Genomic DNA, 24,315 nt, shown 5'->3' on the forward strand with positions numbered 1-24,315 from the left:
GTGTAACTATTGCGTGTCAGTTGTGTTGACTGACGACTGCTCAACTCTTTTCTGCATTTACTCTTCTTGCCCCCGGAGTTTTCCCTTTTGTGGCTGCATTTTCTTGCATCGATTTTAAATGCCAAACACGTTTGCGGTTTGGCCACGAAAATGTAAAAGAAAAAGAAACGAATGGGAAAAACTGACAAGTTGAAATAAAGAAAAACCTTAAGCAGGTGATTTCCTGTTCTATGTAAATGCAAAGCGAAAACTTTGAGATGGGAATATAGTTATTTGTTGGGGAACATGTCTTTGTACTTCCAGGCACGTTTGGGCACAGTTTTCTCGGAAAAACGTAATGGAAAACTATTGGAAACTCGGTACACATTTATAATACGTTAGTAAAAGAAGTACATCATAAAAATCGAGATTAAAATGTATTCCATCGCTAGTCTTGTTATAGCTTGGATTTATAAATACTTAAAATTTAATTTAAATCTTATCCCATTTATTAGAAACCATTTCAATTAGTAATTGTTGGGCTTAATCTATCGCATAGCCTTAGAGCTTTTAAGTTTAGTTTACTTTGAGTGCACATTTCTTTTAATGAAATTTTTCATTTCCTTTCCATCTGCCAAGAGATTCCATTGCCTTTGCAACTATCTTGAGGAACTTTCTTATGCCCCGGGCTACAATTATATTTTCCTTATCGTCTAATTGTTGTTTGTAATCCTCCAACCCCTTGGCATACATCCGTTTCCTTTAATTTTCCTTTTTGAGCGACTCGAAGTTTGTCAAGAGAGTGTTTTTTGTGTCATTTGCGTTTGCAATAGTTAAGGCAGGAAACGTAATAAACATTTTAATCATCAGTTGAGAGGGGGAAAAGGGGGTGGTAGACAGGTGTGTGCTACGTAGCATACCAGTTTTCCAGCTTTTCCAACTTCTCAGCGGTTTATTTATTTATTTTTGATATGCCCTGCCAAGAGCCTCAACTTGTGCCAGCTTTGAGCCATATTTGCTCTCAAATTATTTGTTAGTTTTGCTATATTTTGTTTTTACAAATATTTTTGAGGTTGTTTACTACCTAAACTATTTTAGTAAAAGAAAAAATAATAAATTGAACTTTATCTCTTTTGTATTATAACATAATAAGATTACAATTATCAATTTATAAAATAAAAAACGTATTTATTAAAGTGAAAACAAGTCATTATAATCACTGACTGGTGTTATATTGCCGTTGGCCTGGGAAATTTTCACATAACCTAATCAAAACTAATCAACAGTCAACAACAGCAATAAATTTGATTGCGGCCTGTTTATTGAGGGGTTTGTCCGGGTCAATCCACCTTTCAATTGGATTGTTGTTTTCGCCTCTGATGAAATCCAATCAAATTGAGTAAAATTTGAGCTTAATTAGTTGGGTCATTCAGCATGCAAATTGCAATCAATTTGATGATTGTCCATTGATCTCCAAATATCTAATTTGCAATTAATCAACGTAATTTCTGGGATATAAGGAAAGCAAGCTGCATGTATTTACGAGAATGAAAATGAAGCAGTACACATTTATCGATTTCTTAATTCACTTCATTTTCATTCATTTTTATTGCTGTCGCTGTAGCTGCAAAGTTGATTTGGTAAATGCATTTTATTTGTTAGCTGTCACTTGAATGCTTTCGCGACTTAATTGATGAGTTTTGGCATACGAGTAACGTGTGTGTGGGAGTGGATAACTTAATTTTACACTCTACTGAGCTGGGAAATAATGTCACCGTATTGTTGATGTTCACTTTTTAACGGGCTTTAAATTAAAATCAGAAGTATTTCCACTTTGATGAACTTTAATATTGAAAATCCCATCTTTTTCATATTATCCTGCCTAAATTCCTAATAATTTAGGATCAAATCAAACTTAAAATTCACATAATATCCAACATTTAATCGACTTTATTTTTAAAAACGGGTTCCTCTTGTTGACAACATGCTTAAAGAGCAAAGAGAAGGAAAAATATAGTTGCATAAATTATGAACCAACCTGCACTTGTCTGTCTCGGTCTTTAAGATAGTCTTAAAACTCACTCGACTCTTGGTTTTCGTATCGAGTATGCGAATTATTTATGACACATGCAAAATGATTTGCTGCCAAATAAAATGCTGAAAATGTTGTCGGCTTTACTTGACTCTACTTTAGTACTATATACGTCCATGCAAGATTTATATTTATTGATTAATTTTCCCCACTTCTTTATTTTCTTTGCAGGTAAGCAAAAATACGTGTTATCTGTCGCTCTTTTCTACCTCCATCTGGAGCGGGGTGGGTAAGTTTATTTTCGGGCTCGGGAAAATTTCAATTGAAGAGTTTTTTTTTTGTAAAACCCGTTTTCATGTGGGAGGAGTCCATTGAAAATTATTTGTGTGAGAATGAAAACAGCTGGAGGTAATATTTGACTGGTGGCTAGTTTTAAACCCCACCAGAAAACCCAGGCATCTTGGTCTTGGGTAATTGGGTGACAATGGTTATTTCTAAAATATTTTAAGGATAAAATATAAAGAAAATCATTGTATTAACCTTAGAATATAAAAAATAATAAATAAAAACTTAAAAATCTAAAAAAGTCGAGGTAGGAAATAGAATTCTAGACTAGTAAAGCTAGGAAAAAAATGTATATTTCGTGTCATGGCGGGGCATGAGATTATGATGTGCAGATGACGACTACAAAGGAATACAAAAAATGTGGCCAACACGAAAAAAGTAATAAGTGACAAAAGCCGCCCTGGGAAATGCAAAAGACAAAAAACCACGAGACGTGAAGAAAGAACTCTGTCAACGTCGACATTGTAATTTAGCGCGTTTCTTTTATTTTCCTTTTTTATTTCTGCTGCAGATGCCTTTGTCAAGGTTGCCATTTGTATCCCACAATTTTTCGATTTTCTTTCCCACTGCAAATGCTTATTTTATCTGTTTTATGGGTGGGACACGCCCCTACCTACTAAAATGCACAGAACAAGAAAGTTTATTTGATTTTAACTTTAATGTTTAGCTTTTTTAATTAGCAGAATCGTGAGATTTTTTTAATATTTCGTTTGATTTATGGTATATAGAAACCTTGAGAACCTTTAAATTAAGTACAACAGTAATGTTTTCCCCGTTTTTATGATAATTGATGGATTTCTTTGTTACTTTGATTTTCCGCTGAATTATGACTCTGCGTGGGTTCTTCAAGCTGGGAATCATACTATCTTCTCTATTTATCCAAATCCCTTACGATGAACAATTTGACACCCCGCCTACCACAAAAAAAGCCATTAGCAGCACTTTTCAAGATATTTTACGTTGGTTTTCCCCCATTTTCAAAGATAAGACCAAATGATAGACAGCCAAAACAAAGTTCATTGCTCTGCATTTTTCTTCCTCACTTGAAACAAAATAATCAAAATGAAATTAGTTACTCGACATTCGTTGGACAAATAAACGTAATACTGTCTGTCAGTCAATTGTTTGTTTGCCCTAGATTCTGATTGGGAAGAGAATTAAATAAACGTAACTTGGTGGGGCAGATAAGATAGGAAAAATAGAAAAAAAAATGGGGGAAAAATACTGTTTTTTTATAGTTCTTAAATGCTGATCACGTTGATCATTTAAGAATCTGGTAAGGATAAGGTTGAATGTTTAGTTTAATTGCCACTGGAATTGGCAGTGATTAACTTTTTTCCAAGGAACTGATTGAGATTCGAAAAGGTTTCTGATTTGATAACAACATGGAAGAAATGGAAAAAAAAAACTTGATTGAATATTACTGATAAGAATTAGCTTGGTTAGAGAAGCCATTGAACTTGAAAGTTTTCTAATCATTTTGCGTCGGACTTAGACTCAATTCAGACGGGTTTGATAATTAAGCCTTTAACAAATATCACATTCTAATATAGGTTCTAATTAAATATGCTTCTGATATATCTATATTTTTCATAGACATACGTTCTTTTTTTAGTATATGAAGATTTTGGTATAATATTTGGTATTTTAAAATCTTGACACCAATTTGCTAGCCATATCTTTCTACGATTCTTAAGCTTTTAATCTCTTTGCCTTACATCATAATTAGTAAAGACCTTGCTATCGCCAAGTTCCCTCTTCAAATTTCTGTTGCCAGGTTGCCACATAATGAATCCACTTTCAGCGTCACATTTTCCATTCATTTCGCCAGTGCCATTTCATTTCGTTTCCTTTCATTTCAAGTCGTTTCCCACACCCAAAGATAATGCCCCCCTCCCCCACACATGCCATTGACTTTAATGGAATTGTGTGTGTGTTTTTAGGGTCATAAATTGTGAATGTTCTAAATAGACATAATGCCTAGAAACATATATAATTCTAATAACATGGCAAGTTCTGCTCACCCTGTTCTAACGATTTTTATATTAGCCTATTTTTATGGTCCGAATTTGATGTGAATTTTATGCTTTCCTATAAACAACATGAAAAAAAGGGGGAGGAGACTGAAACCCACATGCGAATATTGTTTTTCTTGTATTCCCTTTTTATTTATTTAACTTTATCATATCTTAAAATAAAGAAGGCGGCCGAAAACGTATTCGGTTTACACTTGACACAATTCTTCCCTTGTCGAAACAGTTTTTAATAGTTTAAAAATAAATTTCGCTGTTTTCTGCCAATAAAAAGAGAGAGGGAGAGGGCTATATGAAAAGTGAAGAAGGGGGATGGGAGTATGAGGCGTGCGAAGTGTGCATAAAATTAAAATTAGGCACGAACGCGTTGTCTCTTTCCCGCACGCCTTCCCTCTCCCTCTCGCATTAGCGACCACATGGCGTCAGCTTGGCAGGGGAGCAAATACCAAAGGCCCCCTCTTTCCCATGGGTGCGAGCGGGAGGGGTGCAACTTGGGCAAGGTCATTAAACCACACAAAAGCAGCGCTGCCTTTTGAATCGTCATCATCAGCTGTTCGGGGTTTTGTTTAATCTTTTTTTTGCCTCGCTGACTTTTGCATTTGCATTTTGTGTTTTGCTTTACATTTCCGCTTGCCAATGCATTTCCAAATTCACACACACACCGCCAATTACGCACCTGGTTTTTTTTGCACTGTATACCCGAGAAAACAATAACATTTTTAAGGGCTTTGTTGATTTGTGCTATTTTTTTTATGCTAATGCACATTGGTTTTTAATTAAACTATATAGATATTTTTTTAATATTTGTGCCAGTTTTGTAAAATATACTATGGTAGTTCTTTAAAAAGATTGGGAAATGTTATATAACATAATATGAATAAATAATATTAATATTATATAAACTGGTTTTTATACAGGCATTAATTTTAATGCACTTGAAATGCTTTGTAAAATACATGTTTCTTTTTTTTAATATTGCGAATTGACTATTATTTTGTTATTATAATTGGTAAATTTTTTTTTTAATTTTGTAAAAGTGTTAAATTACATAATATAAATGTTTAACTACATACCCTGGAAATGAATACATTTTTTTATGTAAAAATATAAATATATATAGGCATAAAAATATTCCCCAATATATTTAAAGAAATCAAAGCATTTTTCAATAATTCTTTTGTAGTTTTAGGTTTCTTTTACTCTTACTTAATTTCAAAATTAAGCCAGAATTAAGGACAGAATATTTCCATTGTCGCAGAACTTCTTGGTAGCACTGTGTCCCAGTGCGTGTAATTAACACGCCCACTAGCTCCCATGGCTGCCCTCCTTTTTTCGCTTTGGCCTCAATGCTGATTTGCATTTGGCTTTGCTGCCGCTTTTTCATTGTTTTCTTTTTTTTTTAATGCCGCCCTCCCTGCTTAATTTATGCATTTTTAAACATGTTTTGTGTCTGTCGCTCGGCGCTTCCTCCTATTTTTTTCTTGCTGATTTTGTTGTGACATTATTTTCCAGTTTTTTTGTGGTGTGGGAAAATATTCGACTGTCCCTATGATGTCCATTTTTTAAACAAACACATTGTTTTGTGCAGAGCTTAAACCAACAAAAATATTTGGCCAAAATTGATGGCACTTGAACGGTTAGCGATAACAGAGCAAGCTTATTTTGCATTCTTCATTATTGATTTACGGATAAATTATTGAGCCATCGATGAGCTCATAGACGATGGAACTGAATTCCTGACTCGACTGTCGATTTAATTGCAATTTATGTGAGAAACTAAAATGGGATACTGGAAAATCTGATGGTGTCTTTTAGTTTATTCATGATTTTAAATATGAATATTTCCGTAGAGAATTTATAAGTTTTGATATTATTATAATCTGAAAAGGTTTGGCTTAAAAGGTCAAAAGAAATGCGGTAATATTGCGCCAGCTGCAACTTGAGCTGACTCAGAGTTATAACACGCCCAAATCGGGTGATTAATCAAGCCATGTATTTATTTTTTTTAAATAGAAATCAGAAACATTTGTCGGACAAATGTTTGCTCAAAACATATGCTAATACCGATTTTTTCCCAACCAAGAAAAACCCACACAAACTCAAAGATGTTTTAATTAAGTATTTAAATCGCTTTAAAATGCAGTTGCCAAATTGCTTTCAGCCTAAACCGATTACCAAATTTTGTTGCATTGCCAAACAACAACCACAAAAGGCAACAATTTGGCTGTTAAAATGCCGAAAATTTTAAAAGAAAAACCTGAAAGAAAAGTTACACAAAAATTTCCACATAAATGGTAGAAGCAAAGTGCAGCATTGCAGTTTTAAACGGCGTGGCCGAAAGCATTTATTTAAAAGTGAATAAATATAAAATGATCTATATGAGCTATATATGAGCATTACAAATTCATTGAAATTATATAAATGTCAAATAAAGGGAAATTCCAAAGAGAAAATTAAATAAATACTCATTAAACCCGGCAACCAAAAGTAATTAAAGTCAGCGATAAATGTCAGAAAGGATAATTGCCCTTAGGGAAATTCAGTTTAAAGACATAAGGTGAATTGTGCCAAAGGACTTTTAGGAAATATTTAAAGAAAAAACGAAAGCTATTGGCTGAAACCGTAGTTTTAAAAATCTTGTGCAACTTTTAAATTCCATGATAGCCAAATTAAAACAATTTAAACTATATTTTCAGCATAGCTAAGTGTAAGCTAAATTAAATTCATTGCAATATTTAAATCAAATATTTGTGCTGCCTCCACAAATACAAATGCCCTAAGGTTAAATGCTGACTTAAACAATGAAATTCGCCTGCAGCAAATAAAAACCAAAATATTTTTCTCGGAAAAGAATTACATCAAAACAATGCCAACGGCATAGACGAAAATATAAAATACCTAAAAAATGTAAAAGTATGAAAATGAATGCGTGGGTTGTTAAGCCCCAGGCATTTGGCATTGTTATAAATTTTTTCAGATTAAATTTTAAATAAAGACCTTGTTAAAATTCATTCTTTAATGGGCACGCAGAAATTGTAATCATGAGTCGTTAGCTATTCTTTTCAAAAGCCCGAATTTAAGCTTTTAAAAAATGTAATGTTTTTGTGCCCATTGAACTATGAAAATATTTTCATTTGTTCTCATGCCAAATTGACATCTATATTTTGATTATATATTCATATTACTATAATTCTGTGTCTTTTCATAGAGTCATCTTCCCTTTTATTTAATTTTTTTTTTTCAATTATTGCTATAGTTTAAACCTTTCTGTGTAGCTTAAACAAAAAGTTTCAATCCATTTTTGTGTGTTCTTATTTTAGCTGACCTAGTTCTTGAGTCACGTTGTCCAAAAAAGTTTTAAGCCATGACTCAGTCTTACCCAGTCTTACTTAAGATTTGATTACTTAAATATACCAGAGTGTATATGTACATATGTAATGAGCTTAAAGTGTTTTCCAAGATGTTTTACAACAATTTTAAGTTGGCTTCCTTTTCGCCATTCGCTCAATCATTAAGCAGCTGTTGCTCATCAGACGTTGTTGCTGCTGCTGCTGCTGCTGTTGCATTCAATCATCAATCAAAATTTTGTGCTGTGCGTGCCAGGAAAAAGGAGACAAAAAGGCAGGAGAGAAAAAAATGGCGTAACTGAAGGCTTTAATGATGCCAAAATGAGCAGCAAAAATGTGGCCAGGCTGCTCGTTGGGGCTCCGAAATGCACTGCAGGAGCCGCAAAACTGCAGCAGTAAAATTGCATTGCCACAGGCAAATGAGGAAATGCTCCTGCTGCTCAGCCCATCCTCCCAATCCTCCCAGTACTCCCTTTTCCCCCACATTTCCCCTGTGGCTGCTCTTTGACTAATCCATCAACAAATGAGGCTGCCGGCCATATAGCACGCATATAGCGACTGGCCCGATCCGGCCCAGCCTGCCAGCCAGAAATTGCAATAAAAACGTTCTCCTGCCTGACCCAAACCATTTGGTCAGTTACCCCTTACCAGTTACCCACTCCACTCCACTCCACCTCCCATCCCATCCCATCCCCTCGTATTGCTCACTTTTTGCTGGTCTTTCAAGTGCCTTCGCTCGCATCTTGGCCCAAACAGCAGGAGAGAATTCTTTTTTATTTATATAACCCAAGTACTTTATACAGGTTTGGTCGAAATTATAGGTTACAGAAAGTTATTAAATATGCAAATGTTTTCATGATCTTGCATGTCAATATAAAGTTTACTTAGTCATTCAAAAATATTAAGTCATTCTTAAAAACCCGCTCTTAAATATGAATAGTTTGAAACATAAGTATTTTACATGGGTTTGGTCAAAATTTTAGGTAATTCATTATATTAATTAATCCGTTATATCATTCAAAAAAAAAGTTCTTATAATTTGATAATACATGAATGGAATTTGTATTATATTTCAATTTTATGTCATCTTTTTATATTACTTTAAAAAATGTTAATTTCTATGATGATGACATTGAAAGATTTAGTTTCCAAATGCTATTATGTTTGCCGCCACTGTATATCATCGCGTTTTTTTGCCCAGGACTTTGTTGGCTAGATACTTGGCTCAAAAGTGGCTGCTGATGGCCCCTATCCGCCTGCCACGCCCCCCGCCACCGCCCTTTTCCACGCTGCGCATTGATGTGCAAAGTTTTTATGACGCATTCGTGATTTCTCTCTTTCCGTTGCTTTTTTCACTGCTTTTTATCTCAACATTTTTTTCCGTTCAATTTTTATTTTATTCTTTTTTCCCCATCTTGTTTTTAATGCTGCAGTGCGTCCATTTTAAGGCCTTTTGTCCTTGACTCAAGTGCTGGGGAAACTGAGAACTCTCAAATGAAATGCGGTTTTCTTCATTTCACGTAAAAATCACAACGATTTTAAATTTTATACAGAAATGTAGGACTTTACTTTAATAACACTGATAGAAGTTGGTTAATTTATATTAAATTGTCTCAGTAAATATGTTTATTGGGGCGAATGAACAAATTGATTATAAATTAAAGGACTTGACATATTTATAATTCCAGCACATGGTATTATCAGAAGCATAATTTGCATAACATGATTGATTTTCAAAGTTATTGATAATACAATGAGTATATTTGTATGATAATATAAATCGAATGGTACTTAATAAAAATGTATATATTGATTAAAACGGTTCGTCGAACTAATATAGCATAGAATTAACAAACTACTAAGAAATAAAATAGCCAAAAAAATTAAAAATATAAAAAGATGTAAAAAATAAAAATGAAAAAAAGAATATTCAACTGGAGATGCGGGGCATCGATCCCCGTACCTCTCACATGCTAAGCGAGCGCTCTACCATCTGAGCTACATCCCCATACAACGGTACGCGTGCTAAACCAAATGCCAAGCAAACGGAAACTATAGTGTGTACAAGAAGTTGTTGTTGCACCGATCGGACAGTTGCTTTTGATTTAATTTCGTAGTTTTGTAAGCTTTACGTCGCGGCTTATCTATAAATAAGTTGGAAATGCTCAGTCAGCTGAGGAAGCATTGTACAAAAGCTTTTGAACTTGACACTTTGAAATATTCTTATCTATATGTTCTTTTTAACCCCTTCCTATCTCTTTTACCCCTCTATATCTATTTTATCGCGCTCTACTTACTTGAATTGATTAGCTATGCTAAAGCCTTCTCCCACATTTATGATTAGCTAATTAATTACCCAAAAAGAAAAGCAAATTTATTGCGTCATTTGGAAAGTGCTCTATTACAGGCTAATTGGGTAAGAAGCAAGAGCCGGAAAAATATGAGAAAGAAAAGAGATGGAGTGAAATGGCTTTGAAGATGAGTGAGGGCCTATTATAATATTTGTTGAGCGAATTTGGGTCACAACTTGTTTAGTTTCAGTTTCGCTGAACGTGTCGAACGTGTTTTTGTTGCTTCCGTCTCTTTTTCTCCTTGTATTCCTATCTCTTTCGTTTCTTATCTGACTATCTCGCTCTCTCTCTCTCTCTCTCCACTTTTCTCCTTCTTAACGTCTGCAGCTGTTATGTGTAAGTTAACTATTTGCAGCAGCTGTTGGACATTTACTTTCAATATTGGAATGAAACTTTTTAGTCTTTCGTCTTTATATGGGTCACTGTGACGTCATTATCGAGTGCTAATCAAGACGATACTGGGAAAAAAAATACAGAACAACAGGAGGCTAATTTTACAGTTCGCACTCAATATAAGGAAATGTGGTTATGAGAAATTTATTGAAAGAGTAGTTCGTTTTATATGTTTATTCTTGCGAATGCTCACTGTAATTTAATAACCCGAAGGCAAATTGTCGTATTGCGGTTTTTGATGAAAACATTTGCTTGATTAAGGCAACAACAGATGTGGCCGAATTAAAGGAATTTCACTGGGGGATTTATCTTGTGTAATACAATTTGGTTGCCTCGTATGCCACATGCTACACCCAGCACACCGCATACACAAAAGTCATGATTAATCGCATTTACTAATCAATACAAATGTCACTCAAGTCGTTTGACATTTAAGATTTGTGGTCTATCGCTCCTGTTCCCCATTTTCCTGTGTCGCCTTTCTGGCTCAAATTACACATACGCACAGTAGTCCCAACTGGCGCCCAACCGAAAGTTTCGCCATTTGCACACAACCCACAAGCCTTTGTCAATTACTGGGCGCGTAAATTTTCCGACTTTTTTTTTTATGTTTTGGACATGTCATGCAGGTGGTGTTGTGGTGGTGCAACACTAGAAAATGCAAAAGTAAATGGGAAATATTTCTCACATGTTTCACAAAATTCCTACTCTATGAGTTCACACGACTCCGCGGATTATCAACCGGCATTTTTCCTACTTTGTTTTCCGACTATCAGCCATATTTCAACTGGGAATGCTAATTGACATCGCGTGCCAGAATAAATGTCATCAGTAGCAATGAGAAGCGAGAGAAAAAATATGTATATATTTTTAGCCTAACAAATATGTGTAATAAGGTCAGTTAGGGGTTAAGAGGGTGAGTGAAATGGTCAGAAAAACAGGTCAGTTTACAGGAAACGCGTTTCAGGGGAAAGGAAAAGGTGGCGGGGAAAAAAAGTAATTGGTTTTATTGCGTAGTATATCTTTTCTTATAAATCAAAATTACCAAAGGATGCGGTCACTCAAATAAATCATTTAATTTTAATTTACTTTGAACAATTGAATCTATTGATCTTCTATCTTGTTGATTGTACATTGCTTACTCTTTTGAAATCAAGGACAGTATAATCTCTAGTAATTACCATTCCATGGAAACCATTTGTCCATTAGAACAGCGCTATTTGCGTGTTAAACTTACAATAAAATTACAGCTTATATTGCCATTGGACCTTGATAAATGGTAGAATTATATTAATCAAAGCTTATGCAAAGAGTAAGTGGATTAAAGCCAGGCACGTTGATTTAAGACATCCTTTTCGTTATAAATATTCACATTTGCGCGCGTGTCTGTCATAAATATGAAAAGCGTTTCATAAATTATTGATAAAAGATACAAAGGCGAGAGAGAAGAGCGAGTGCTATGCTGTAACGAGTTACGTAAGACCTACCTCAAGCCAAAAGATAAAGGATAAATCGTAACGTGGCTTATCAACGGCGAACAGCCTTTCAGGCCCGAAGGTCCTTATGGTTTCTGTTACGATAATGCCTATGCAATGGCTATATAATATATGTGTGCTAGTATATGCCTCACGATAAAGTGGCAACTTCATTCAAATCGTTGTGGCATTGTTTGTCCATCGAGTATTGAAATTTATTAGAGCATCGCCCATCAATGATAGGGTTGGATTAGGGCAAAGGATGCTGAGGGAGAGGGCCGCCCTAACAAAAGAACTCGGGACCTTGAGCTGTCGGTTGCCGGCTCTGGAAAATCTTTAGATTATTACCAGCCTTCTTGGCCTCGATTTTCCAACCACCCCATTTTACTTTCCATGACTTCAGCAATTTCATGCAATATATTTTGTTACTCACTTGAACCTTCTTTGCCCATTGTTATAACTTTCTCTGACACGTACAAAATCCTATTTTATTTCGGGGCTTTTTTCCAATTTGTCAAGTGAGTAGAGAAAGTGAGGGTAGGAATAAGGGACGCGCAAGAGGTGCTATTAACTTATTAGTACAACGTGGCGTATGAGCAACTTGTTGAGAGGAATAAAGTCATGAGAGGTAGGATCAAAATGGGGCTAGCAAAGGGATCGGGAGAGGGGCGAAAAAACAAGGACGTGGCACAAAAAACAATGACAGCTTGTCATGCTTATGGCACACGCTCCACCTGAAACGCACACACTCTCAAAACGCACGCATACACCCACACAAGCTTATACAAAAGGACGCGAAAAAGTCGGCTACATATTTTTCCTCCTTTTTTATGAAAGGTAGGAAAAATGGTAAAGGGAATATTGAATTTGTGCCCTGTTTTGATAGGGTATGAAATGTTGGTTTTAATGGGCATATGTGTTTTATAAATGGAAATTTATATGACAACGATTTTTTACATAAATCCTTGTCCCATTCATGGAAATTATGATAGCAAGTACATTTTATAATCGAGTTGGGATTGTAAGAATGCATAAAGAAATGTTTTGAGTGCTTTACTATTTCAATTAATAATTACTTATTTTGCATAAACATTTTTTAAATTAAAGAACCACTTTAATGTCAGTAACTAAAGTTGGTAATCTCCTTATACGCGTTTTGCATAATCCAAGTGCTCCCTTACTTGGCATTTTTCATGGCACGACGACGCTTTGTCTACCAGCCTTGGAGTAACTACAAAACACACATTTCCAACTCCCCCAACCTGGCCGAGAGTCCTTTGTTTTCCTTCGCTCACATGAGAAATGTGCTCGACGACAGAGACGACGACGTTCGCCATTTACATTTATAATATTTTTATGTCACCCACGGCAAGGCTCATTCCCCACCCCTTTTTTATTTTTTGCAAAAACCACCCACTGTTGCAACGGTATATATCATTAGAGAGTGTTCGCCACGCCCTTGGGCTGGGCTTAATTTTAACAAATTATTCACAGACGCCACAAGAATTTTTTCTATTATTCTTGCACATTTTTCCTTTTTGCATCTTTTATTACATTTTGCACCCTTTTTAATGAGCGGGCGGTGGTCTTGGAAAATTCATACATTTCCCTGCCGAGCATAAAGAGAATAAGCGGCATCACCTTGAACTTTTGTTTGCAAAATCTTTTGGCCAACTTTCATGCGTGCTTCTGAAAAGAAAAATAAAATAAAACGAAAAAAGAGGTTTAAAGATAGAAAGCGCAAATGAATTGGCTTAAAAGCTCAGCCAGGTGTGAAATATAAATAACCCAAAAATGATAATATCCTAAATGATTTTCTCAAAGAGGATTTGGGAGGGTTTAAAATTTATGAGGTTGGAGGCTTACATTATTTAGATATTTGTGGAAGTAAAATAGAAGGGGAGGAGTTGAGGGGAACTACTAGAAAATTTCAAAAATATAATGCCAACCCTTTTTATACCGGAAAGCTAGAAAACTATGTATATCCCTCATTCTGGCGGCCAGTTAAATGAACAATATGAATTCCCTAGGCAAACTATTTCCACTGTTTTTCCATCCCCCTCCTCATCGGACCCTTTTCTGTTCGCTGCTGTGTAATAATTAGACAATTAAGAGCATAATTAATTTAAGAGTAACCCAAAGACCCCCACTGGCGGTCAGCCTTCATTGGAGCACAATCCTAAGCCCAGTCGGAAGGTTTAAGTGCTCGCAGGACGACTATCCTTTTTGGCCCTGGCCCCAGGCAAGTGTTTAAAGAGCCGGGAAACTGAGGATTGTGGGTTATTAGGAAGAAATAAAAAAGAAATTGGAATGGGAAAGAGGAGTCAGGCTAAATTAAACATGCGAAGCACAACAAGAAATCGCTCGAGCATGCAAAATTACTCGGGAGGAGGCGGAAAATCCATGAGAAATGCTGATGACGGTCTTAAGTATGAAGCGACAACAAAAGAAAAAGGGATTCCATTAAGTCTGAATGATGACTGGACAAGGGAATTACCCTAGAAGCAATTTTAGTTGGCAAATTCTTAAGAAATGAGAAATTAATGCAACACAAAGAGGATTAAATAGATAAACTTATAAGTAATGTTTATAAGGCTTGTTTAAAAATACAAAATGCAAATGGTTTAGAAACTTTAAATTCCAAAGAACCACCATCATAATACCAAGTTAGGAACGAATAGATAAACTTTTAATGGTATAGCAGCTAATTAAAAAATAATACATTTTATGAAATCTGATGAACCATATTAAAATATTGTTCGATATCCCGAGTACCCTCGCCGAATTCTATATCTTGTGATATAACATCCACCCATTGTTACCCATTTGCAGCCTAATCAACCCAAATATAGAGGAGTTGTGGGCGTGGCAGCTGGGTGCTTCGGTAACGTGAGCCCACTGTTTTGCCTCTGGATCCTTTGGCTATTTTTGGGCATTTCAGGACCAGAGCCCCATCGCTCCATTGTTTGCGTACAAATCCCCACAAAAACGTAACGTAACGAAATGAAATGAAACGATTTTTGGCTGGGCGCCCACACGCACGCGTTGAACATTTCGGCTGCTGATGATTCAAGGGCACATCATCCTCATCATCAGCATCGTCATCAACATTATTTCTGTATCCACCCACCCGAGGGTGGCGAGCAAAGTTTTTCCGTTTTTTGCCCCTCCTATTGGCATGTGTCAAATGCATGGGCCACAAACTTGTTTCTTCTATCTGGCGCCGATTTGGTTCGCTTTTTGTTTGTCTCTGGCACATTGGTAATTTTCCATTACATAAAACACTCGTTGCATATGCTGAGGCGCATTTGCGTCAGAAGCTGCAAAAACTGTGGCAGGAGAAAGTGCCATAATCAATCCGGCTGGAGAGAGGAGCTCCGCCTCCACTCGATGGCAAAGGCAACATTAAATTTAAATTTCCAACAGATTTTTACATAATTGGTTGCGACAAGTTTGGGTTTTGCTTTTCTGGCATTCGGCGACATTGCCGTGACCTCTGAATATAAGGAAACTCTTGGTAACAATTAATTTATTCCAAGGAAAATCAGTTTTAATATTATTATTATGATAATTTTCAAAGAAGGGAATACATTTTTCTTAGGAACAATAAGATTTGTTATAAAAACTGATGGCTCCAAAACTCTAACTAATTTCAAAACATTTTTTCTTCTCTTTTTAGGTAAGCAATTTTTAATATCAAGAAGGAAGTATTCTTAAAAATGAAAAACAAAACCCGGATAAGTAATAAATAAGTATCAAGATTTCTAATTTGCCCATCAATTGGGTTAAAATCATGGTCCTATTTGTTAGACTGTCAAAAATTGAGGCATAAATTCATGTCAAACATTTTCACTTTTCCCCAAAACAATTACACAGAAAATTATAAAATTATGACAGGGCCTCCGCCTAACTTTCGGAATATACTGTGTACGTAAATATTTCATTTAATGTCTTTGGCAATTTGGCGCTCTGTTGTTGGGCCGTTGTCATTTTTCATTCCGCCCCAAAAGTCTGAGCAGCAGCAGCAGTTTCTTTGGCATTAAAGTGAAATATGGCCAAGAACTCGAAGGCAACAACAAAGAAAATTCAAGCAGTCGAGCTAACGACATTGACAATGACTCTATTGTTTTGCTTTTGCCTTGAGAACATTTTTAATGTGTCCACATTTTTCATAGTATACTTAAGGGCGAAACTCCCTTTTTTTGGTGTTCTTTGAAGGAGAAAATTATAGTGGCAGGATTGGATTTGTGTGAAGTATGCAATCAAAATGGATTTTAATTGATTTTAGCTTCGTTCGGCTGTAAAAGTCATTGACTGCACATACTAGTAGACTTTCCAACCCCCCACCCTCGGAAAATTCTAAATTGCATAAATTTATTTCTCTCTCTCTCTATCTCTCTCTCGCTCTCCGCCCGGAAAATGCCACGCCTACCACCTGCCTTTGCCTGCAGGCCATTTGTAAAATTGATTACGCGCATAAATTGAAGCAGACGACGACAAAATGGGCGGAGAAAGTGGGAGAAAGAAGGGGGTGGCAAGGGAGACAGGAAGTGGGGCGAGAAAGAGACAGGAGATTGGGCGGAAAAGCGGAGATTGGGTTTTACCAGCTTTTCCATAGATATTTGCACACACAACATACACACAGCTAGTTTCAAATTGAGTTTTTAAAGCCATTCTAGTATCTGAATATTCGTTATTTTATTTATATAATCAAATTCAATTAAGCCTAATTGTTTTGGCTTTTACCCCAAAAATATCTTCCGGTTTTTCCCCGTATTTTCCACCCATCCCCTAGGGCAAAAACCCCAAAGTTATTAGTCAATTAACAATTGCGAAAATGTGGCAATTAATGTTGCGTATTCACACACACACAAACAGAGAGTGAAAGAGATAGCGATACAGAAGAGTGAAAGAGAGAGAAATGCGGTTGGACGTTAGAATTCCCTGCTGGTATTGGCATACATTGCCATAATTATAACAGTGTGAAATGGTTGAAACATGCGAATTAGTTGCTGTCGGTGGCGTCGGGGGAAAACTTGGCCCAAACATGACGCATCTACGTATGTGGTACAGGTGGCACTAGATAAATGATTCGTGGTGCAGTTAAATTTTTATAGAAGAAGAAAGAAGAAACCCAAATAATTTTGATAGCTAAAGCACCAGAACTAAAAATGTTAGTATTCCCTTAAAAAACAAATAATATAGAATTCTTAATGGTCTGATAATAACCAAATCCCTAATTTTAAAAAATTGATAGTATACTGAAAAATACCAATGCTTCTAAAAAGTCAGATCTTTTTTATACTTCGTAAGTATGTAACCTTTCGATAGTGATTTTGAACTGAAAGACGATTTTTCAGTAAATCTTTTTCTAGAACTTAAGCCTCAAACGAGTTATAAAGCATATTCAAACAACCTAAAATACCCAAAATGGCGAAAGAACAGAGATAATAGCTTGAGGTTTCAACCACAACCACTGGGACATGTATTATTTAATCGAGATTTCCCACATTCTCGCCACCTGTACAGTGTGCACCCGCATGGGTTTGCACTACTCTATTCTCCGCCGGTGGCTGACCAAAATAATGGACATTGCGAAATGCCAACATCAGCACAAACAAAACATTTGGATGGCTCAGCACATCACTGAGCAAACAAAGAGCAGGAAGACAGAGGGAGACGGATAGACAGACAGACTGACCCGCCGCAGCGGAGTGACAGAGACAATCAAAGCGATGTCAGGACAACAACAGAAATTAGTAATTTACACGCAGCCCCCCATGCGAAGTGCCACCCCCAACAGCCCAACAGCTGCCACATGTGGCAAATATCGTATAATGGGTCTATAATTATAGCAAAACTGCAATTAGTAATTGAGGACTTCAATGGCGAAATGTGAGCGGGCAGTGTTCATGGAATTTTTAATGGCTTAAAATTTAGAAAACATATGGATGCATTTAAAAAAGACCTATGACAAATAATATTGTACTTTTGACTCTCAAATTGTATGGAAATTTCAATGGTTAAAGATTTAGAAAACATACTATGAATATAAATAGGACTATGACAAATACTAGATTTATGACATTCAAACATTTAATTCCAATGAAAATATTATGGTAATGGTGCTGAAATCTTGTATTTGGTAACATATCTATAATAATATATTATTAAATTAACAGAATAGGTACATAATCACATTATTTTCATGATTCCCAATGCTAAGTGACAGTTCTGTTACCCCTTGAATAAAGTTGCTTAAAAAAGGTTTAAAGTAATCGAGTAGAGTGAGATCCAGAATACTGAGGGTTCAATGAACGGGTGGATCTGGTAGATGGAGAAAAAGGCCGTCAGACGACGGCGACGACGACAGCGGCAGCAGGAAGTAAAAGGCCCAAAGGCAACAAATGCTCACTTGGATGGATCAGCTTTTAAGAAGGGGGGCGATAAGGGGCGGTTCGGGGCGTTCGAAGGGGGTGTGGCTGAGCCAAGAATGTTTGATGATGAGTGCACAAGGTGATGAGTTATTCAAAAAGCATGTGCAAAGTGTCAGAAGAAATCAAAAATGAAATTATGCAAGCAGATGAGGGCGACGGCTGCTGCGATACTGTTGATGCTCCTGGCCTCTAAAAAAGGGTCCAAAACATCATTTTGTGTAATACGATGGGAAGAGTGTGTGTATAAAATACAAGGAATGCAAAAAATGGAAAAGGAATGAAATAATAATGTAAAGTTGAGGCAGATGTGGCCCGCAGGCGAGGTCCGAACTCGAAAAGTCATTGAAAAGTTATTTTTCAGCTTAAGCTGCTTAAAGCATCCGAAAGGAATTTGCAATGGGATTAGATATGGTAGACAATCGAATACGAAATACCCTTTAAAACCCAATTTAAGGTGAAATACTTTATATTATTTATATAAGTATTACAAAAAGAAAGTAAATATTATAAAATATTCAAGGTTAAAAATCCTAATGAAAAAAGCATATTATACCTTACTCAAAATGAGTTTCTTATAGCAAATATTCAACTGGCCAATAGTCAATCGAAAGGATATTTGAATTTGTTTGCTGGATGAGCAAAAAATGTAAAAGGGATGATGGCAAAAATAAAATAAGAATGCGACAAAACTTTGCCAACATCGAAATGGCAATTTGAAGTTTACCACCCCTTAGTTCCTCTTTTTCCCCAATCCATAAACCCTTTTCTTATTCGATTTCGAGCACTTGAACACGAAATGCCCAGACACACACACACACCTGGAATGAAGCAAGACAATTGAAGATGGGTTTCGATCAATCAGATGGGGGAAACTATAACAAATTTTCAAGTTGAGTGGAGACCAGCACAAATTGAAGGACAGACCTCGGGGTCAGAGATGATAAATTATTGATCTCTGGGCGCTTTGTTGTCTTGGGTAATTATCATTTAGTTCTGGCACTTTTTGTTTCGCTCCGAACATATATATCTACTGCCATTGTGGCCTGCTTTAAGACTCATTTTCCAACTGGTCCTTCTTTTTCTTTATTCTCTTAGAGAGACACGCACATGATAAATGATTTCCCATTAACTGACATTGAAAGGAGGGAAAAAGAAATGAAACAACATCAGAAATTGCAGCAATGATGTTAAGGAAAAATGAGTTGGGAGATGGGGGGCGAATTTTGTGGGAGGGTCCAATCAAATGCGAAGGTCAGAGGGGTATGGACAAACATAGACCATCTCCCTTCCACAACAGACGTGCCTGCATTTTGTCATCCATCATCATCATGCGCTCTCTTTCTCCACGACTCTTGCCCTCTCTGTCTGCCGCCTTTTATCATTCCACATCATTCACCTTATTTGTCCATGTATGTGGTCTTATCGGTTCGTTTTATGTGGTCCCACTGTGCTGGCTGTAAACAATGTTTGATTTTAACCCAATTCATGGCAAACAAAGTGAATTCTTGATTTTGAGATTCCTTTGCGCCGGCGACTTTGATAGATGACCATCAAATATTAATGGGTTGGAATCTTTTTTGAGTGGGATGAGTCAAGTAAGACCTTGGAACCAAGTTTTCTTATATATAGTTCTTATGGAAAACTATTTGGGATTCTTATAAACCTTACTATGATAATGAAAAATGTCACCACAAATTGGTTGGGTTATTAACAGTTTTCTTTTCTTAGTTGTATATTTGAACTTAGACATTACTATATACACAACTATAATATCAGATTATTGCTTTACCCAGTTTCTGCCATTTGTCTGCCTTTTTTCCGTTTGTTGTTTTGCATTTTAGCATAATCGTTTCGTTCCTCATTATCATTAACACTTCCCACATTGTGCCTAGACGATTTTATTCGTTTTCACAACTCAGACATGCAAATCGCTTGCTGCCTGCAAGGAAAGCGCCCTAATGTATGCTACACTCAAATTGGATGCTGACTCATCCAATAAGAAACACTAACACAGGGACAGAAAGAAAGCCAGAGGAAAAAGCAATGGAGCAATGCTCTCACACAAAACCAATTCAATCTGCAGCAATTTGCCATAATTTTGTACGCTTAAATGTCGTCGGCCGAACTAACAGGGCTACAAGATTTACGGCCCTTAACTTATCACGCAGCCCAAGCAGATTTCAAAACAGCCAGGCTAAGAGCAGAACAGAAAAAAAAGGAAATTTTGGTAACCGGAGATGTAAAAGATGCTGCGCAGTTTTTGGCTATTGAGAGCAAGGACTATACAAAAATATTTTTCACCACAGACAGGGCAACGCTGAGAGTTGGCAAAAGTAAGAAAAATTGCCGAAAAATAAGAACACAAAGAATAATAATTATATAAAATATAAGGTTTTTTAATAGGTGACATTTTATAGAATTGGACTTGGGATCTTCCAAAAATCAATCTTAGAAACCACTAAAAAAGGAATTGAAAATTTTGTAATCACTTAATGAAACCAAAATAGTTACAACTTCTTGTGTGAACTTTACGTTATTTAATTGTTTATATTTATGAGAGTTAGAAAATTTGGTAAACCTATTTTGTTCACATGAATTCAATGTTATCCATATAATTTTTACGAAAAATGCATTAAAACGTTCTATTTATATGTTCTATATTTTTATGATAATCTTTTAAAAGAGACTTAGAAGTTAAAAAAATTAAAATTTATACATTTGATAAGTAGTTTTCTATATATAAACCTCGAATTTTTAGCTGTGTAGAATACTTCGGAGGGAGTCGGGCAGGCGAACGACAAGGACTTGGCCCCAGACAGGACAGGACGCTGACTAACACCCAGCCACGGCCAATGGCATCATAAAAGTTCTCCATAAGCCGGCCCGACGCCTCTGTGTCGTCGGTGTTCGAAACACACCACCCCCTTAACCTGAATCATTCTCCTCAATTTTTCCACCCAACCAAAAGCCCACATGTCTGTTGTTTGACCTTTTTTTCTGAAATTTTCGTATTGCTAATTTTGTGTCCATGTCGTCGCTGTGGTTGTTTATCAATTGCGAGACAATACACATTTGCCTACTTCTAGGCGCCATTTTGTAGGCCCGAATAGAAAAGCGATTTTTCCTGATGACAGACAGAGGGGGTTGGAAAAACAAAAGAAAAATAACTCTGGCATTGTCAAGGCAAAAAGTTGAACGAACTTTTAAACTCCATCGAATGTTTGTTTGCTTTCCCCAGTCTGTCTGATTTTGACTGTGCTTTGTCTGGCCGGAGAGTATAAAGTGACATTCATGCCAAGGGGGAAAGAATTTTGCCATTGAGGTCTGTTTATAATGCGACACTTGAGCGGCGAACAAGAAGTTGAAGATTAACTTTGGCTGGGTTGAAAAACACAGGAATTTTCTTAACGGGATGCTCAAAAAAAAAAACCATGGCCTAGGGAAATTAATTCCATTAAGATTAAACTTTATAATAGGTACTTAAATGTTAAGAAAATATTTCAATGAAAGCGGTTATGTAAATTACCCTTATAATTTCAATGTATTATGAATTTAAGATTTTTAACCAATATTATTTTTAATTTCCAGGGCTGTCACAGATCCTCGGGATGGACGACGCGTGGCCCTGAAGAAGCTGCCCAATGTGTTCCAATCGTTGGTCTCATCGAAACGCGTTTTTCGCGAGCTGAAAATGCTCTGCTTCTTCAAGCATGAGAACGTAAGTGGAAATTCCTGTTTAATCTCTTTTTTACTTTTTACATTTAACTGAACTATCTTCATCGGAAACTTCGCGTTTCACTGATGACATAAAAATTTAATTAAAATATTTACATACACGCCACTTTGATTATTGTCACTGCAGTGGGTCTTTATATACGCTGGCTATTTATCCTTTATATCTTTGTGCGTAAAATATCACGTATACGCCGTGGCTGTCCGACTGCCTTCAGCTTATTCTCCCTTTTTTTTTTGTATGTTGCACTGAATTTATTAACAATTATATTTTCCACTTTAGTCCCGGGCTCTTTTTCATAATATTTACAACTGCGACACAGGACAGAGATTGCCGAGGGTGGAGTTTTTGGGCTGAAAGGCTCTGGAAAATATATCCTTTTCGAGGAAAATATTCCACATTTCCCTTTTTTTATGCCCTCCATTTAATGTCCGTTGTTCTCTGCTCAAGTGGAATTATTGTTCGCTGATATTATTGTCATTAATTAAATGTTTGATATGCCACGTTAATTTATTGAATTTAAACAGTTCTTCTTAAAGGGTTAAGCTTGGGTTCAGTTTGTAGTGGTAGTGATTCTGTGACTACAATAAATCACAAGGCTTGCGAAAAAGTAATTATAAAATGAAATATTGCATAAAAGTGATAGGAGCTCATTAAAGGGTGAAATAAAGTAGTATAACTTTAAGAAAATTGTTTATTTTACTTAAAGTTTTGCAAAATGCATTCGCTTACTAAATAATTTACTTTATTTATGATCGATGTGACCCACGCTCTGTCAACATTAAATAAATGCAGAAAATTTATGACAAACAAATTTGTGCCCGAGCTGAAAAAATTTGTGAATTGTCCAACATTTTGTGGCAGTTTTAAACAGCCAGAGGCGATGGCAATAAATGCATAAATGCATGCTGAAATTTTGGCTAAAAAAATATTAGCATACATACAAATAGAGACAAAAATAATATATATATGAGCAATTGTTGAGGGTCAAATGTTTTTTTTGCGATATTATGGGACATTTTCTATAAATATATTCCCTCTGAATTGTCAGCGGTTATAATTTATTTACATATTCATTGCTATTGCGCTGCACGTGCTCATGGCTTTTGAAAGATTCGAGTGGCCTTTTTTCTAGAACCTTTTGTTATGGTCCATATTTGGTATATTTGACATTTGCATTCAAAGTTAAAAGTCAGAGAAGAGGTTATTGTAAGACGTTTATGCTGTTATTAGAGGTGTACTTGTTTATATCGAGAGGAACTGTCTCATACGAGATTCGCTGCACTCTTAAATGTCATGGTCTCTCCCCTCTAATATTTTTTATTTGCTTAATCGTTTTCGGATTGGTTCAACTTCATTAGACAGCAAATAGGCCGTGGGCTGTCTGGGAATCTAATGTTGGATGAGATGGCCAATATATATTTATACATATATCTATCATCATCATTTCCAACAGCCTACATGATTTCCTTTTGTGATTTTTTTTACTCGCGCTTGGCTGCGTGTGAATTTCGTAATGCAATAATGAAGAGGTATAGCAGAAGTGGGCGTTATAGAGCAGACAGCAACATATATCCATCCCCCTTGCCGTTCTCCAATCTCGATTCCATATGTCGGCAACAACAACAGCGTTTGCTGTAACACCTTGCCCAATATGCAAATTTTCTATTAATATGCATAAATTGCTAAAGGTGGGTGGATGAATCGCAGGAGGGGGAAATAAAAGAAGCACAACGAAGGCGCGACTTTGTTGTCAACGCTGGAGATATATGTATGGAGGTACTGAGAAAAAATACGGGTACTACCTTGAAATTTGTGGTTCATGGTTTCTAAATTATTACAAATATAACAACACATGCTTTAACAAATTAAAATTTATGTCTTTTATCTTTAAATCAGTGGTCTACAGCGTACCATTAAGTCGGCATAGGACATTAATCTGCTCAGCCTCTGTCGGCACACACACAGCGTACAAAAGCTGCACATCTATATTGATAACATCCCATTTTAATTTAATATGCTTAGGTAATTTAATTTTCATATATATATTTCCAAGCTTTCCTATAAAAACTAGGTTATATTTTTCTGAAAAGAATACATTTTGTATACTTTTTCTCCACATGGTTTTGCATCTGCCTGTGTTTCCTGTTTCATTTCCTACATGACAGACATCGTTCAGAGAATGGCAAA

At 36.1% G+C, this 24,315-nt stretch overlaps 1 protein-coding gene and 1 non-coding gene across 5 annotated transcripts in view; one reads left to right on the plus strand and one right to left on the minus strand.

Annotated features, from left to right (window-relative positions):
* The window catches only part of LOC119552922 (serine/threonine-protein kinase NLK), a 75,491-nt gene that overhangs the window by 39,672 nt on the left and 11,504 nt on the right, over positions 1-24,315 (plus strand). For all 4 annotated transcript variants that reach the window (XR_005219744.1, XM_037862863.1, XM_037862861.1 and 1 more), the window contains one exon: positions 21,981-22,110. Coding sequence is in view for 3 of the 4 variants with exons in the window: in XM_037862863.1 (XP_037718791.1) it covers positions 21,981-22,110 (130 nt within the window). In the remaining variant the exon portion in view is untranslated. The remainder of the gene's footprint in view (positions 1-21,980; positions 22,111-24,315) is intronic.
* On the minus strand, positions 9,672-9,744 carry Trnaa-agc. The gene has a single exon. It is a non-coding gene; the product is annotated as a tRNA-Ala (tRNA).

The sequence above is a fragment of the Drosophila subpulchrella genome, chromosome 3L, assembly GCF_014743375.2.
Source record: "Drosophila subpulchrella strain 33 F10 #4 breed RU33 chromosome 3L, RU_Dsub_v1.1 Primary Assembly, whole genome shotgun sequence".
Lineage (NCBI taxonomy): Eukaryota > Metazoa > Arthropoda > Insecta > Diptera > Drosophilidae > Drosophila > Drosophila subpulchrella.